Source organism: Crocodylus porosus, unplaced genomic scaffold, assembly GCF_001723895.1.
Source record: "Crocodylus porosus isolate Cpor-Errol unplaced genomic scaffold, CroPor_comp1, whole genome shotgun sequence".
NCBI lineage: Eukaryota > Metazoa > Chordata > Crocodylia > Crocodylidae > Crocodylus > Crocodylus porosus.
This window is the reverse complement of record NW_017728953.1, coordinates 1,843,795-1,860,806: the sequence shown is the minus strand read 5'-3', so window position 1 is coordinate 1,860,806 and position 17,012 is coordinate 1,843,795. Positions and strand designations below refer to the sequence as shown.

The window sequence follows — 17,012 nt, the reverse complement described above, 5'->3', positions numbered from 1 at the left end:
TGGGCAGGAAAGGACCCAGAAGTCCTGACACCCCGGTGCCCCCTGCCCAGGCCGGGCTGGGGCCCACCTATCTCGGGCCCCACGGGGGACACCGATCCAACCCCCCCCCGGGGCCCCCAGGCCTGGGGCAGGGCGAGGGCGGGTCACTTCCCCCGGCTGTGGGGGGAATGGGGTGCGTTCCCCCCCAGCCCGATCAGGGCTGCCCTAGGCCCCCCAGGCTGGGGCCAGCCCAAGACCCGGGCGAAGTTATGGGGGGGCACTGACCTGTGCCTGCAACATCCCCCTCATCTGTGCCCCCCAGCCTCCCCCTCCCCAGGCACCTCCGTGCGGCGGCGAGTTGCCAGGCGGTGCCAGGGCAACCCCAGTACCCGAGAAAGCCCAGGTGTCCCCCCCCCCACTCCTTAAACGATGACCCACCCGCGCCTCCTTCCCACGCCTCGGGTGGGGGGGAATCCCCTTCCCCGCGCGATGACGTCAGCGGGGACCCCCCCGCGCAGGGGAGGGGCCCGGGCCGCACAAAGCCCCGGGAAACCCGCGTGGGGGGGCGGGAAGTTTGTCCCCCCGCCCCCAGCCGCACGGGGAAGGCGGATTGGGGGGGGTTGCAGCGGGGATCGGGGGTGCACGTACCCGGGGGGACGCGGGGCCCGGGGGGGGGCCTTGCTCTTACCGGGCCGCCCCGCCGGGCGCAGGTGCCGGAGCCGGAGCCGCTGCGGGTGGTGGGGCCGTGTCCGCCCGGCCCAGCCCCACGCGGGAGGCCGCGGCCGCGCCAGCGCTTAAAGGTGCAGGAGCCATTTGCAGCCGGGCTTTTTTTTTCCGGGGGGGGAGGGGAAAGACCCGCCCCCCTCCCCCCGCCTGCGTCATCGGGGGGTGGGGAAACTGAGGCAGGGCCGAGCTGGGGAGAAGAGAGGAGTCCGCAGCCCCCCCCCCCCAGGCAGGGGAGTGTCCCCCACTCCCCAAAGCCCTGCAAGGTGGGGCTTGAAACACAGGGTCCCTAGGGCTGGGGGGGGTTTGTGTCCCCCAGGGCACTGTGGCCTGCAGGACGCCCCTCCTGCTGGGCCCAAGCTGCTGCCACCCCCAATCATGGCAGGAGGGGGGGTCCCGCCCAAGAGCCAGACACAGGCCCCCCCCCGCTAGGGAACTGGGGGGGCTCACTTGCCTCCAGTATAACTGCCCCTGGCAGCAAGAGGAGTGGGTGGACTGGGGGGCAGCAAGGATCCTGCAGCCACCCCTGTGCTGGCAGGCTGGAGCCTTGTGGGGCCCGCAAAACCCCAGGTGGGGTGGGGTGCAGCAGCCTGATTTACTTCTCACTGCCCTCCCCCCACCCCCAGTGATGAGGGCCCTTGCGTGCCCCCCCTCCCTCTCCCCCCGGTCAGCTGCCCTGGACCCGGTCTGCAGGCAACCCCCGGCTGGGCTGCAGGGCCCCGCCGCACAAAAGCCCCATCTGCTCCACGACAGCGCAGCACGCGGTCCCTTTGTGAGACAAGATGGCAGGGGGGATGACTAAGTCCCCCCCTTCACAGCCTGCACCCTGACCCCTGTCCACCCCCAGCTCCCACCCCAGGAGGTGGCCAGGCTGGTACCACAGGGCAAAGCTCTGGCCCCCCCTCCCCAGTGTCCTACTCCCTCCAGGGCAGGACCAGACCCCCCCCCTGCCATGGCAGGAAAGAGTACTTGGGTTCACAAGACCCCACTCAGTCCCTCAGCTCAGCTGCAGCAGGAGGGGGGCTGTGCAGATGCAGGGGTTTGGCCCCTGCATCGCTGCTGGGGGGGGCTGGTCCCAGCCTGGGCCCTGCCCCAGCCCCCAAATGAAGCAGGTGCAAGCCAGAGGCAGCTGCAGCACCCCTTCTACCCCCTTCTCCACAGAGGCAGCAGCTGCCTAGCAGCCCTGGCAGGGAGGGGGGCTCCTTCCCCCTCCAGGTGCCCAGCTAGGGGACAGTCCCAGCCCTACCTAGCCCCCTGCGCCAAGCTGATGCAGGCTACAAGGCAGCCACTACACTTCAGGAACCAAAACCCCTAGGACCCACCTTGGGGCTGTCACTTCCATGCCTCAGTTCCTTGGGGGGAGGGGGGGGTATACAAGGCCTGTAGCGGGGAAGAAACTGAGTTGTTGCCTTCCCACCCCTCCCCCCAGGAGTAAATCAGGCCCAACCCTAGGATGTGTACAGGGGCTGGAAGGTGCAAAACAATTCAAGGGCAAGGAGAGGAAAACAGCCCCAGCTCCTCTGGGCACAGTAGGGGCAGGAGTCTGCCCAGCCCCTACCCCCATGCAGCAGGGCTGGGTTATGCTCCCAGGAGGCACATGTGAAGAATTTACCATAGCAGAGGTAGGGCACAAGAGCCCCAGGCCAGAGCCACCCCCAGGGAGCACTAGGGCAGTGCTGGTGGAGCAGGGCCAAGGCTGCACTGCTGCTTTCACCTCTCTGCTCTGCCCAAGGTGGCCACACTGCACATCCTCAGCTGGCACCTGCAGCCCAGCCAGTGCTAACAGCAGCGCCCATGCATGACTCAGCACTGCTTGTTCCTGTTGCCTAGCATGGCCACACCAGCCCATGCAGCTGTCATAAGCCCCAGGGCAGGACCAGACCCTACCCCAAGGAAAGGGAACCACACCCTCAAGCCCTGGTTCATGATTTTCCACCACAGTTTTATTGGAAATGTTAAATACTGTGCAGACGATGACAACAAGGCTTTACAGCCACGTGGGGTGGGGTGGGATGGGGGAGGACGGACGGGATGAAGTTATGCGTGTTCCTCTGCCAGCTTCTCCGCCTTGGCCACCGCCTCCTCGATGGGCCCCACCATATAGAAGGCCTGCTCAGGGAGGTGGTCATACTCGCCTGGGGGGAAAAGCAGGATCAGAACAGAGCGATGGGGGCAGGGGGGACAGCAGCTACTAGGACTCAAAGCTCCACCTAGGCCCCTACTCCGAGCACCTGCCTCACCTGCAAGGATTGCCTTGAAGCCCTTGATGGTCTCCTTCAGTGGTACTAGCTTGCCCAGGTGGCCAGTGAAGACCTCGGCCACCTGGAAGGGCTGGGACAGGAAGCGCTGGATTTTGCGGGCCCGCGCTACCGTCAGCTTGTCCTCCTCCGACAGCTCATCCATGCCCAGGATGGCAATGATGTCCTGCAGTGACTTGTAGTCCTGGGGGGAGACATGGGGGCTCAAGTCAGGCTGGGAGGGAATTCATGGAGGAGAGCAAACACCCCCACTCCAGAAGAGGCCTGGATGCTGTACCTATCCCCCGGGGCGGGGAATGCTATGCCCCCTGGCCGTAGGCTGCCCCATCAGTAGCTGTGGGGGCATGGTGAAAGGGGGCACCCCACAGCCCAGGGATGCTCAGGGTCCAGGCCTCCCTCATCTACCTGGAGAATCTTTTGCACACCACGAGCCACATCATAGTGCTCGTGCCCCACGATGTTGGGGTCCATGATGCGGGACGTGGAGTCCAGTGGGTCCACGGCCGGGTAGATGCCCAGCTCTGCAATGGCACGAGACAACACAGTTGTGGCATCCAAGTGGGCAAAGGTGGTGGCAGGCGCAGGGTCAGTCAGGTCATCAGCCGGCACGTAGATTGCCTGGGCAACAGAAGGAGGTACATGGCTGAGTATGGGTGGCCCCCCCCACCAGGACAGATGCCACCCAGAGCCTGGCTGAGAGCCAATTACCTGCACAGAGGTGATAGAGCCCTTGCGGGTGGTGGTGATTCTCTCCTGCATTGTGCCCATGTCAGTGGCCAGGGTGGGCTGGTAGCCCACAGCGGAGGGGATTCTGCCCAGCAGTGCAGACACCTGCAAAGTGAGAGGTGGGCAACTCATGCCTTGGTGCCTGCTCAGCCCCCAGGCAGATGGAGGCAGCAGGACCAGCAGCCTGGGACCCTGTCCCCTACCTCAGAGCCAGCCTGTGTGAAGCGGAAGATGTTGTCAATGAAGAGCAGCACATCCTGGCCCTCCTGGTCCCGGAAGTACTCAGCCACAGTCAAGCCGGTCAAAGCCACTCTGGCGCGGGCACCTGGGGGCTCGTTCATCTGGCCATAGACCAGCGCGACCTGCAGGGCACAGGGGGAGGTGGTGAGACCAAGCCCCCAGCACAGGGCTGGTACCTGGGGCTGTGTAGACAGGGAGGATGGCACTGCCCACGAGGCAAACGCAGACGCTCACCTTGGAGGTGGTGTCTTTGAGGTTGATGACGCCGGACTCAATCATCTCGTGGTAGAGATCGTTGCCCTCGCGGGTCCGCTCCCCAACACCCGCAAATACTGAGTAGCCGCCGTGTGCCTTGGCCACGTTGTTGATCAGCTCCATGATGAGCACGGTCTTGCCCACCCCGGCACCGCCAAACAGGCCTGGAGGGCAACAGGAGCTCCGCGTCAGCTTGATGTTGCCCCTTCAACACCTCCACCCGTCCCAGCCTCTTTTCCTCCTCAGTTTTTCAACAGCGACTTCAGCAGACTCAGAAGAACGAAAGTCAGAAGGATGCTCATCAGGGGAGGAGTCTAGCAGGATGTTCCCTCAGGTCTGAAGCCAGAGCCTGGGGTCAAACCCCACAGAACCCTATTGCTGGAGCCAGGCCCAGCCCTACAAAAGCTTCCCCACTCTCCTTCCACCACCACGCTGCCCTGCTTCAGGCATCTGAACGTACCAATTTTACCCCCCTTGGCGTATGGGGCCAGTAGGTCCACGACCTTGATGCCTGTGACCAGGATCTCCTGCTCCACGCTCATCTCCACAAATTCAGGGGCTTCAGCATGGATGGCAGCAGACCTGTGATGGGGTGGGGGGGAGCGAGTCCACAGCCAGGGTGAGCGGTACCCAGTGGTGCTCTGAGGGTCAGTACCCCCCACACAGCTCAGAGCAGCAGCAGCACTTCAAACACGCCTCCCCCCAAAATGTTGGACACCCACCTCTGGGCCCCCACCCAGCTCTTCCAAGCTGCTGTTAAAAGCAAGGCATTAGGAGAAAGCCTCTGGGCTGCTGCATGACAAGCCCCTGGGCTGCCCCAAGCCCACCACAGGCCACACTCACTGCTTGGTGGTGATGGGGCCTCTCTCATCGATAGGCTCTCCAATGACGTTCATGATCCTGCCTAGGGTCTCAGGGCCCACAGGGATCCGGATGGGGGTGCCCGAGTCCAGCACCTTCTGGCCCCTCACCAGCCCCTCAGTGCCATCCATAGCAATGGTGCGAACCGTGTTTTCACCTGGCAGGGAGGGAGCAAGGGGTCAGCAGGACACAGGGATCAGCGCTATGTTCCCCCCCCATAGGGCAGTCTAGGTGAAAATGGACATTAACTTGAGACCCCCAGTTTGAACCCAGACTCCTCAGGCGACTGTGGGCAGGTCATGTGGCCTCATCGGGCCTCAGTTTCCCCAGCTGAAGCAAAGCATGTGGCATCAGGCTTGGTACAAGAGTAGCAAAGGGCTTACATAGCAAGCCAGGAAGAGGATTTTTGTGCACGGCACCGGTGCACCTCCCCAAGCCAGGACCAAGCAAGGGCCCCCCTCCCCACCGCCTGGGGATAGCGGCCATTTTAAGCCTCCTTCTCAGATCATTGAGGTGGCTTCAGCGAGCTCAGAAGAACGAAAGTCACAATGATCCATCATCCTGGAAGGAGCTGCCCCCCTGCCCTGCAGGGGGACACAGGCCCCAGGCCACACATGCACGCAGACCCCAGGTCACACAGATACAGATGCTGCATGACTCCAGGGGATGTGCACAGACTGGGGGTGGGGAATGGGACACACACAGGGACCACACATGCTCACCCAAGTGCTGCGCCACCTCCAGCACCAGCCGAGTGTCCCTGCCCTGCACCTCCAGGGCATTGAGGATGGGGGGCAACGCTTCATCAAACTGCACGTCCACCACGGCACCAATGACAGCCACGATGCGGCCCGTGCTGACCCCAGGCTTGGCTGCTGGGGATGTCTGTGTTGCATAGTCACGTCCTGGACAAAGTGATTAAGGGGGACAGGGGATAAGAGAGGAGGTCAGTCAAGGTCAGCTGCAGGGGCTGGCCTGGCCCCATCCCTGTATGCCTGGGGAGATCAGGACCCCCCCCCCCCCCATGGGACGGACTTGTAACCTCAGGGGGGTACCCCTTCCAGCTGCCCCAGACCACTCACAACTCCTCTGTCCAGCTTGGACCCCCATCCCCACACCCCCCCCATGTCAGCCCCACTTCCAACCTGTGCCCCGCACCCATGACCCCCCTAGGCCCATCACCCCCAGCCCGCCCTTATCTCCTCCCCCAACACCCAGGCACGCACCCCGCGGCCTATCACCCCTCGGCCTCTGCCCCCCCACCAGGCCTGTCACCCCTCCAGCCCCTCCCCCCCGCCCAAGGTGACCCCTCTAGGCCGGGCCGGGCCGCACTCACGGTTCCCGAGGGCAGCGGCCCGCGGCAAGAGGCGGCAGAGCGCAGCAGGAGCCGGGGCCCGCAGCAGCCCGAGCGGGGCCGCGAGGGGGGCGGTAGCAGCAGCCGAGGCGCGACCCACAAGCCCCAACATGGCGGCACCGACTGCACTGTGCTGCCCGCCCGCCTCAGAACTGCCCGGCGGGGCGGGGCCGCCGACGCCGCGGCCGCATGCCATTGGGCGGCCCGGCCGCCACTCCGGGGCCGACCGCCTCTCTCATTGGAGGCGGGTACCGCCACTCTATGGGGAAGTCTCTGCCACTGGTGAGCGGGCCTGCGGCTTGATTGGCTGTGGGGGACAGGAAGGGGCGGGGCTCCCCGCTTACAGAGCGCCGGAAGCCAGGACCATGTGTGTGGCTGGGTGTGGAGAGTGCCGGTGGTGACCTTCGGCGGGCAGGTGTAGAGCGGAGGTCCGACCGCGGGTGCCGAATGTGATCCCAGTGGGGCCGCTGCTCCTAGGACCTGCTCCGGGGCAGGTGCAGCCGGAGCGGATGTTCCGTGTGGCTGAGCCCCCGAGGGACGCCCCTCGAGCGGCTCCGGCCCTCTAGGCCTGGCCCGGCCCTGTGCTCCACACTCGATACACAGAACCGGCCTCACGTCTACGCCAGAAGTGCCCCGTGTACGCCCCCACGCAGGCCCTCCCTCCCCCTGAGCCACAAAGGGAGTCCGCACCTTCGTCCCAGGCTTGCACTAGGTCAGCGCCTGTCACCCTTTTTTGTACCAGGGCCCACTTTTAAACAACGATGGTCAGTCCCGACCCGCTGCCCCCATGTGGTGGGGTGCAGGGGCCCCAAGCAGCTCCTCGGAGGCTGGAGCTCTGCCAGCCTGCAAGGGAAAACCCACTGGCTCCCATGTTTTTCTCCTTTAAAGGGGAATCCATGTTTGAAGTTTGTCTGTGACCCATATGTTTTTGCAACTCCTGGGTTGAAAAATGCTGGACTACGTGACCTTTTGAGGTCCCTTCCCCCCATCACTTCCTATGATTCTCATGCCTGCTCGTGCTCCCCAACTGGAGAAGCCCCAGACTGGCATTGCTGGTCCCAGGTGACTCAACTGTGTGCTGTAGTAAAGTCATCACCAGCCCCGCTGACGTGCTTTAATGCAGCATTTCTCAACCCGCAGGTCAGCCCAACAGTGGGTCTCAAGAATATATTAAAGCATGGCAAACAAACTTAAAAAATGGGTTCTCCTTTAAAGGAGAAAAACATGGGTTTTTTCTTGCAGGCAGCAAGGGTCTGCTCCCCCCCACCAGCCCATGTACTGGAGGGCAGCAGCCCAGCCAGGGGACTGTTTTCTACTGAAACTATTTTCTGGGTCAGGGCTGGCTATCAATGACCACAAATGGGTCCTGGTACACAAAAGGTTAAGACCCACTACTTTAATGTACGGGGCGGGAGGGTGGTGTTAAGCTAGCTCTGGCCCTTGCTCAAGGTCTGCGCTTCCAAAGCACATTGGAAAGCAGCAGAGCCACGGACAGCATCATTCAGCAAAGAAGAGTCACATTTGCAGCAGGGAAGAGGTGAACGAGCAGGGGTGAAAGGGAAGTACAGACCTTACTGGAACCTCCTTTGCACCTTAGCTGCAAAACTGAAGCAAGTCATTCACAGTTGGGGGAGCCATGCTACAGGGAAGGAATAACCAAGGCAGCTTTCCCCCTTTGGGAGCTGTAAGGCTGCATGACACAGCTGAGTCAGGGGCTGGGGGTGGTCTTGAGGTCTAATTGGCACCCATGTGCTCTGGCCTGGACCCAAGTGAACCATCTATTGATAGCAAGCACCTGTTGCCAAGGCAAACGTGTGCACGCTGCAGCCCAGCAGAGGCTGGTTAGAATGAAGCTCCTCTCCAAGGATCTTGAAGGGATTTACAGCTGTCCTCATGGCAGAAGCAGTTTATCAACTTCCAGGTCCCAGCCGGCAGCCTGCAGGGCACTCGGGTGACAACAGATGCCTTTTCTGGGCTACAGAGAACAGCAAAGTTGGTTGCAGAACCAGGAGCAGCTCTTGTTGTTCAGCTGTTAAACACTGCCCACATGATGCTCGTTACCAGGCTGAGGCTGTAATTCTTGCCGCAGCCACTCACAATGGTTTCCAGGGCATCTCAACCAACCCGTGCTTTGTTCTGACCTCTGGTCTTAACACAAAAGAGATGGGGGGTGGGGAATAAAAGTTTGCCAAGCTGGCAGTTACCCTGGGCTGATGAGCAGAGTATTGAGTTCTCTGTTCTCAGAGGAAGGGATGCCAGGCAGAGCCCATGCTAGAGCTGGCAGCTTTGCAAGCTGGTAATGAGACAGGCACCACTGTGAATATACAGCCCCACTCTCTGCTGCTCCCGTCTTGAACAGAAACATGGCTACTCTGATGAAACAGACCTGCCTGGTTTTATTTTCATGCCGTGGGTCCTTGTCCTAGGGAGAAGGGTTTTGTAAAGCAGCAATGCCCCTGTCCCTTCCCCTGTGTTGGCAGAAGCCCTTTGCTTGCATAAAAAGGGCTAAACACAGGCTGGGTCTCTTTTCCCACTCAGCTATTGATACATCCTGGAGGAAGAGGAGAGCCCCGACAGCAGAACTGCTGGGCAAGATCTAGAGCAGCCCTAAGTCTCTGAAGCAGGGGGCACACTCCACTCCAACAGCCCCCACACAGTCCTGTTACGCCACCACTGGGCACAGCGAAGGCAGGGGTCAAATGGGATGGACGTTCACTGTGCACTGTAAGGGGAGACAGGCGGCATTGTTATGAGGTATAAGCACAATGCATCTAGGGCTTCACTCAGTCTCCATCAACTGCAGTGGGCTTTGAACCAGACCCTCTGCTCTTTTCACATCGTGCAAGCCTCTGCTAAGGGGATTGGTGCCAACACCAGCACCCAGGCAGCAGCTGTCCTAGGTCTTGATTCTCCATGTCTGGGCTTGTGAGTGCTGGAACTGCTGCTCTCTGCATCCCCAAGGCCACACGGCAGCTGCATCCTTTCTGTTCTCGCACTCAAGCCGATGATTCTGCTTTCTCAGGCTTTTGTGGATAGGAAACAATGGCAGGGATTCAGAGGCTGCCACAGCAGGCAGGAGCCTGAGCCCAGCTGGGTTGTATCTGCCATGTCACCCAGAGAATTCCAGCAGCACACTCCAGCTGACACCAGCTAAAAGACGGCATGTCCTGGAGTCTAAAATTAGCTCTGCCTGCTACCAGCGCTGCCTGGAGGGGCACGCGCTGCCCTGAAAATACCTGCTGTTCCTGGCGGGGCCATGTGACATCAGCACTGTCACTCCCAGCTCAGGGTTTGCCTAGCATGAGGGGCAGCAGCTCAGCAGACTCCTGCCCTCTCCAGGGAGGTCTGTATGAAGCCCATGTATTTTCTGCCTGGGAACATATCCTCTTCCACGTGCAAGCACCATTCTTGGTTTGCTCCAAACTGCTTTCGGAGTCAGCTCAGAGCCAAGCCAATCACAGAAGGAAAAACCCTTTCCCAGGCTCCCAGCCCTTCTGACGTTCCTTGGCCACCAAACCCCCTGCACCCTCTCTACCAATTCAGGGCCTGTTATCATGCTTTATGGCAACAGTCTCAATCTTCATAGCAGGCTCTTCCTGTTCCTGACTCCACCAGCACTCATCGAGAACACAGGTCACTGCTGCTGGGATCGAATGAGCTGCTTATTACTTTATGCTGAAGTGCCGACCCAGGAAAGCAGCTCCAGATGGGCTTTGTTGGCCAACAGGAAGGATTTGAAAGGCCTTGGCAATGCAGACGTTCCAGTGCTAGTCACAGATGCTTCAGAGGACACTGCAAGGAACCACCTCATGGGACACTGTTTAAACACAAAAGGTGCGGAGACGCAGCTTACAACCTCACACAGGCTGCGAGCGCTTACAACTGTAGCCCTGCCTGCCTGCTGTGGCCCTCAGGTCTCGGCCCAGAAACTCTTCACAAAAGAGGCCAATGTTGCCTGTTGGAAGACAAACCCCACTGAGTGAATTCATACACACACTGGAGTTATCTAGAGACCAGGCTGGGAACATGGTCTCACCCAGGCCAAGGAGGAACTGCAGCATCGGAGCCTAGCTAGGGCACTGCAGGCTGCTTCCAGACTCAGTACCACTGAGTTCAGTTACCCAAACATGTTAAGGGAGAAAAACAGAAACTAAAGAGCATCACCCCCCTGTCCTTCTACCATGTCAGGGAGCTCGGTGCCAAAATGCAGAAGCTCAAAGATTTAGGAGGACAAAACTGTTTTATTGGAGTCAAATCACAACACTTTGCTTCCCCCCCCCCCATTTAAACTGTTGTCAAAGTGCATCTACAATTCTCCATTACAGATCCACTTTCCTGAAGGTTTGCTGGGCACATTACAACTTGCCTCCTTCCAACAGATGCAATAAAAGCCTGTGCTAATTATCCCAACTAAAAATAAAAATCCATTCCAGCAAATGAGTATATATGAAGTTACAGTCAGACAGTTAAAAGGACAGCCATGGAGTCTTCAACAGTTTATTAGAAAGAATGTAGACATTAAAAAAAAAAATCCCCACTGCTTTGAACACAAATTGAGGTTTCTCAGCCTTGTTATAAGCTGGTCAAATAAACAAAACAAAAAAATCCCAATAGTGTATAACATTTTGTCACTCGTTTCCATACCAACAGTGCAAATACATTTTGGTCTAAATGTACAGATTGACAAGCAACAACGTACAGCCATTCTCACCCCTCTGGACTAAGAGATGTAAAAGCCTGGGGAGGGGAGGGGGTCAAACAATACCAATGTACAGGCTTCACCCACTTCAGTTTGGGGGTCACTAGTTTTAGCTAAAATACGCCTGGAACACTAACTAGTGATCATTAAATACAAAGTGAAGTGTTCTCCTTTTTAACAGCACATTAGTGGAACACACCTGAAGACACTACAGAGGTATAGTGCGTTACCAATTTAATTCTATAAGCCAATTAAAACATCGCATCAGCCAGGTCACCTCCAGGTAGGAGGTCTCTGAGTTGCCTGCAGCCCATGCTGCGAGGGGGAACACAGATTTGCCATTCAAGCAAATAGAGGATTTCCCCACTGTAACCATGTCTGAGGCAACCGGGTTCTGTAAACTTTGTCCTGCAGCGGTTGTTTCGGTTGCCTATACTTCAATTGCTTTTTTGTTTTTTGGAAGTCTGAAAAAAGAGGTTCCCACATAATGTTATTGCCTCTTGTGGCTTAAGACTGCCCCGTACAATGGTACATACCAACCATCAGTGAAGCCATTTAAAACAGATTGAAAATGGGTTAAAGGATGCAATATCTGGCTTTAGAGCTATCAACTCAGGAATTCTTATCTCAATTATGAAATGCTGTAATGAAGTTCTTTCCCCAAACCCTGAAGACGACAGTTTTCCTTACTCCAGATCTGGCATTTCTGAAAAGACAGGCAACGCATTAATGCTTTTGTATCAAAACCTAGAGCCCTTTCTGGAGCTGGCTGCAATACAGACACTGTGACAGAAGCCCTGACCCAGGCTGAGCTACGTGTTGCTCAGCCTTCTTTACACCCCAGCGGGCAGATCGAATGCAGACGTCAGGTTCCGTTCAGTTCTGTATTAAACTTGCGGCATAACCAACACCCCCTAAACATTAAATCCAATCCGGTCAAAGTGTTAGAGTCAGACCAGCTGTATGCGCAGACCTCCATGAAGGAGGCAGCTCCAGTCTCTGACTCCTGTGGCTGCAGCAATCAGCACAGCCAAGGGGGTGTCTGCAAGTCCCACTCAAGGACAGGTCATTCTGCATTCAGTGTAACCCACTAGGATAACATGCTCAGAATGGACCTAGGTAGAACCCAGTGCCACATCCAGGCAGACAAGGGCATGTGCTGGCAAGCGTGATAGAGCATTCCCAGTTTGGAGGTACGAGCTAGTGCAACAACTCCCAGAGACTGCAGATTAGCATAATGAAACACACTTACTTTCGTCATCGCTGTCTGGTGAGTCCTGAAGGAGAGACAAACAGCAAGGAGGAGTTGATTAGATCTGGTGGTACGCTCCACGCACTCACGCTAATCCAGCCAAGGGGTCAGGCCTGTGAAGCCTGGCATGAGGCTGCTGGCCATCAGGACTTAGATTTACTCTGAGGACCTGAACAAGATAGCTCCACCCCAGCTGAGCCCCATATACAGCAAGGGCACACTTGAGATGCACTACAAAGGGGCAAGTGGGAAGCACCCCACAGATGTTCACAGGGACAACTCTAGCACCCTTCAGGCAGGTTGGGGCACTGATGCCCTTGCCAAGGGCATGGGACAGTCCTCCCAGCTATACTAAGCCAAGAATTCCAACTTGGCCATTCACACCTGACCAAGGCTGTTCCCATCCCCGCCCTAAACGAACCATGGATTAGGTACTCACATCATCTGCTCCGTCTACTTCTGGCAAATCTACACCCTCATCTCCACCCATGTTGTTCATCATCTGTTTTGAAGGTAAAAGCAGAATTAGATTGGAGACTGCCTCAACGGCTCTCATTTCCCTCTATCAGCCGAAGGACATTAATTCTATGTCGAAAAATAGCCCATTAAATTATGGTGGAGCTCAGCCACAATGGACAATGCAGGGGTTAGTGTCTGTTAGTGACAGATGTTTATTTCAAACTGAATGTGCCACAGGACTGCTTTTAACTGAGCTTCTCGCCAGGCTCTGTTGAAGCTAGCATGAAGCCCTCTCCTGCTGAAGACTCATGTTAAGTTCGTGCTTGTGAGCAAGCCTAAGCAAGACTGGCATATCTCACTGTCACCCCATGTGCACGTCCCCATGTTACTGCACAGCGCAGAGCTACAACTGCACGCTGAGCCCATGCCCTAAAGGACCAGTTCGCTCACAACAGGCAAAGAGCGAATGAGAAAGCAGCCAAACAGTGCTTTTAATGCACCATCAGTCAAGCAGCAATTCTCGTTGAGTATCAAGCTGCCACAACTCCAAGCCGGTTTTGCTCTAGCCTGCATCTGCCAAGTCACCCATTTGGTGCTGGCAGCAGCTGGGACTCAGCATGCTATAGTATGCATTGGTGTCAATAGCCAAGGAACCACTTGGAATGTTAACGCGGCTGAAGAGGTCTTTTCAGCTCACTGTCAGCTGTTGCTTGCCAACACGCACAACCCAAGTGGGAACTGCAAATCCGTCTCCCATTACCTCAGAGAAGCGATCGAAATTGGACAGGTCTTCATCTGAATCATCTTCCCAATCTTTCCAGTTGTTGAAATCCACACTGAGCCAGTTGAGCTGCAATCGATACAAGGATTTCCTTCAGAGGCAAGTCATTTTGGATGTGTGGGAAGAATCTACCCTCACATAAATAGGCAAGTGCTCCAAGAAATACCAGTGTTTGAGACCAGTTACCAGGGTGAGTTTGTATTTTATACCTGGTAAATCAGCCTCTGGGTGATGTTCAGATCTTAAATTTGAGAGACTGTGAGCACTGCTGCCAGGAGCATGGAAAGAGAATGGGGACCCACCTTTGCCTTCTCTTTTGTTAACCTTGGCCACGCCTGGCCAGATTCTCCTTTTCGTAAACAGCACAAGATTGATCTGTCTGTTCTTTTATGCTTTGATTCCTGGAAGAGAAGAGTCTTTTAACATGGCAGAATGCAAGAAGCAAATTTCAGCAGGATTCTCGCATCCCCTTTTTTAAGATGTCCTGCCATGTGGTTAAGATTCGGGACAAGGAATGAAGCGCATACAGCAGTGCTGGATCAGGTGATCCAGTCCTGGGGAAAACTTTTTTTTTTTTTTTTTTTAAACCTGGGAACATATCTTTATCCACCCCCAAGACCGAAACCCCATGTGTTTCTGCATAGCAGCATTCTTTGGATTAGGAAAAGAGCTGGAAGCCACTGGAAGGGTCAGCTTCTGAAATACTGCCCTTCAAGTAGCAAAAGGAGAATGGACAGGAGTTCCTTGCCTCAGAAAGATGTGTTACACACTCCCAAAGAGAGCTGTGGTCCCGTTCTTGCTAAGGACACAAGGGGAAAGGCAAAAAAGCAGTCAGGAAATACTTACATTTGGATCGATATTATTAAAAAGGTCAATTTCATTTAAATGTTTAAAGTTATCACTTCCTCCAAGACAACTGCAAGAGAAAAGTATTTTGCTAGTTATGCAGCTCCAACAACAAGTCTCAAAGCATAGATAGCTGCACCAAATTAAGAGCACATGCTACTTGTTCAGTGTCAGCCTCAGCTTTTAGATACTCAAATTGCAAATCATCTTCCGCTTAACAGAGAAGGCAGTTATTTATTTACCTGAATGTAAGTTTGGATTTTTCAAAATTTACGTTAACATCTTTACTGTCTTCAACACAAAATTCAATAAAGACATAGTCCCTCCGGTCATACCACTTCGCAGAAGCAGGCTGCCTAGAAACAGACCATTTAAGAGAAATTGATCAAAATTGAGACCTGGGTCACTTATAAAAAGTCAACATTAAGCCTGGCAAAATTGTTTAAGATGCTGAGGACCAAGATCCAGCTGTCCTAGCCTGCTATTAAGTACCAGAGGAGACAATGTCAATGTTCACACATTTCCCCTTCTTGACAGGTTCAACAGTATCCACCTGATTTCCACGGTAATGGAGACAACTTCTTAGAACAGGGAAAACAGGTTTTTGTACAAGTATAAGCTATATAGCGATACTATAAACCTCTTATAAGTAAGAATTTAAAAGCATGCTTAGGTTGAAAAGTAAAGACAAATGTGAAAGAGATACCCAATAGCTTTTCAGCACTGAGGGAAAACCAGGGCCATGTCTAGACCAACCTTACTGTGACCAGCAACAGCACCTACAGCCGTCACCGCAACACCTCCGCTACCTCGTGGAAGTAACTACACTGCTTCTGGTCAGCATGGCAATGTGGGGGATAGCAGAAGGCAAGTTTGAGCATGCCAGTGCCAGGCAAGGTAAATATGAAGTCTAGACAAGCCCTCTGATAACTTCCCACTAAGGTTAACGAGAACACTTAATACAAGCAAAATCCCAGGAGAAGGCAACATACTTCCTGATGGATGCTTGTACAATAAGACTCAAACTCTCGCTACTGCTAACAGCACCAATTAGCCAAATGTAATACATTAGTTATTCAAGGTGCACCGATATATTGGCGCCGATCCAATACGAGACCAACATAATTGACAGCATTGGCAATCAGCTTTTTTTGACTGATGTGGCCAATAATGTAACCGATAAATGCCCCTCATGCACGAGTGCAGCCCGAGCCACAGTGCAGCACGCAGGTGGTCAGGAGTGGAGCCCAGCAGCATCCAGCTGGTAAGTCTGTTGTTGGGGGGGGGGGGCACGGACCATGACAGGATGGCAGAGCAAGGCTCCTGAGGTGACGGAGGGAGTGGGGCAGGGGCTGTGTGCAGGATAAGGGTGGGCTGCTGCGAGCTGTGGCTGGTGCTGGGCTCTTCCTGGTGGGGCACTGGGCCAGGGCTGCGCTCAGGGTGGGTGATGGCAGTGCTGGGAGGCAGAGGCTATGATGAATTGAGGCAGCTGCAGGCCTCTTTCCCTCCCCTTTAAGCACCACCACCACCCAACTGAGTGCAGCCTGGCTCAGCCCACAGCAGTAGCCCACCCTCACCCCACGTGCAGATCTGGAGGCACAGATACCTCATGCCCTCCCAGGGTGCTTGCAGCTCCCTCCCCACACCCCCAACAAGCCACTTGCGACTCCATCCCGCACTCTGCCCTGGCTGTGCAGTGCCTGCCCCTGTCCAAGCCCCACTCCCTCCTTCACCATGGGGGCCTCGATCTACCTCCCTCCCCTCATCCCCTCCTCTACAGACTTACCAGCTGGATGTTACTATCTAAGCTGCCGGGGTGCATATCAGCAATTGGATTGGTATCAACAGATATGGCTCCTTAAAAATCAGGCATCGGTATTGACCCAAAAAAATTTCTATCAGTCCACTTTTATCAGTAACCTTTCTTTAAAATTCTTCAATTTACAGGGCTATTTCAAAGTCTCTTGAAAACTCAAGGTTCTGAAGATAAGCAGAAAATGCATGCACACTAAAAAGTGCATGACAGCCATTACTGGCACCAAGTGGATGGAAAGCTATGCAGTCCTGTGGAGAAGCCCATCAGACTTGGGAATCACAAAATACAAAAATGCAATTGCTACATATTGGCATTGAGATTTATCAATCAGGAGTCAAGTAGCAAAGCATTTAAGCTCCTCTCAATGGAAGGGCCAATGTCTTGGCTCTCAGTGACATGTGACAAGCCTAGAGGGTGGGCAGGATCTGCACAATATATTTCAAGTCAAGCTGCAAATAAAAGCTGTGGGGTCAATGGTGGCAATCTCTAGGAGCTGCTAGTTGGGTTGCAATCTGACAGAAATGCTTCAGCACGTGTAGCTCTTCTGAGGCAGGGAAGAGAAAGAAGAATATCCCCCTTGCCTTGCCTGTGCTCACCATGCTCCTAGGCCCTGGTACTATAGTTTCATAGTTTCTAGGGTCGGAAGGGACCTGAGTAGATCATTTGTCTGACCCCCTGCCATGGCAGGAAATAATACTGGGGTCAAACGACCCCAGCAAGACGTTCATCTAACCTCCTCTTAAAAACCCCCAGGGTAGGAGCC

At 55.5% G+C, this 17,012-nt stretch overlaps 3 protein-coding genes across 5 annotated transcripts in view; all 3 read right to left on the bottom strand.

Moving 5' to 3' along the window:
• The window catches only part of BAZ2A (bromodomain adjacent to zinc finger domain 2A), a 12,752-nt gene extending 11,950 nt beyond the window's left edge, over positions 1 to 802 (bottom strand). For 2 of the 3 annotated variants that reach the window (XM_019556483.1, XM_019556484.1), the window contains exon 1: positions 668 to 801. The gene's annotated coding sequence lies outside the window, so the exon portion shown is untranslated. Of the gene's footprint in view, positions 1 to 667 lie in introns of all 3 variants that reach the window. The other variant, XM_019556482.1, reaches the window with a different exon arrangement.
• A 1,827-nt stretch (positions 803 to 2,629) lies between these two features.
• ATP5B (ATP synthase, H+ transporting, mitochondrial F1 complex, beta polypeptide) lies at positions 2,630 to 6,523 on the bottom strand. The gene is made up of 10 exons (XM_019556474.1): positions 6,379 to 6,523; positions 5,765 to 5,947; positions 5,025 to 5,199; positions 4,642 to 4,763; positions 4,161 to 4,345; positions 3,890 to 4,048; positions 3,669 to 3,791; positions 3,366 to 3,578; positions 2,943 to 3,144; positions 2,630 to 2,837 (listed from the first exon to the last, which is right to left on the bottom strand). Exons 1-10 carry the CDS (start codon positions 6,506 to 6,508, stop codon positions 2,740 to 2,742), a joined length of 1,590 nt encoding a protein of 529 aa, XP_019412019.1. The 5' UTR covers positions 6,509 to 6,523; the 3' UTR covers positions 2,630 to 2,739.
• Positions 6,524 to 10,671: 4,148 nt separating this feature from the next.
• On the bottom strand, positions 10,672 to 14,815 carry PTGES3 (prostaglandin E synthase 3; the record flags this gene model as incomplete). Its single annotated transcript, XM_019556445.1, has 7 exons — positions 10,672 to 11,801; positions 12,348 to 12,372; positions 12,787 to 12,849; positions 13,567 to 13,656; positions 13,890 to 13,988; positions 14,434 to 14,503; positions 14,676 to 14,815. Coding segments are annotated over 7 exons (507 nt in total), but the record flags the coding sequence as incomplete, so codon positions are not given.
• Positions 14,816 to 17,012: the final 2,197 nt, after the last annotated feature.

What these genes read in the sequence shown, in the direction of transcription:
- ATP5B (XM_019556474.1), bottom strand. Translation starts at nt 6,508, where the DNA reads ATGTTGGGGCTTGTGGGTCGCGCCTCGGCTGCTGCTACCGCCCCCCTC. An exon ending in CGCCAAGGGGGGTAAAATTG is followed by an intron (nt 4,346 to 4,641) that starts GTACGTTCAGAT and finishes GTTGCCCTCCAG; the next exon opens with GCCTGTTTGGCGGTGCCGGG. An exon ending in TCACACAGGCTGGCTCTGAG is followed by an intron (nt 3,792 to 3,889) that starts GTAGGGGACAGG and finishes CTCACTTTGCAG; the next exon opens with GTGTCTGCACTGCTGGGCAG.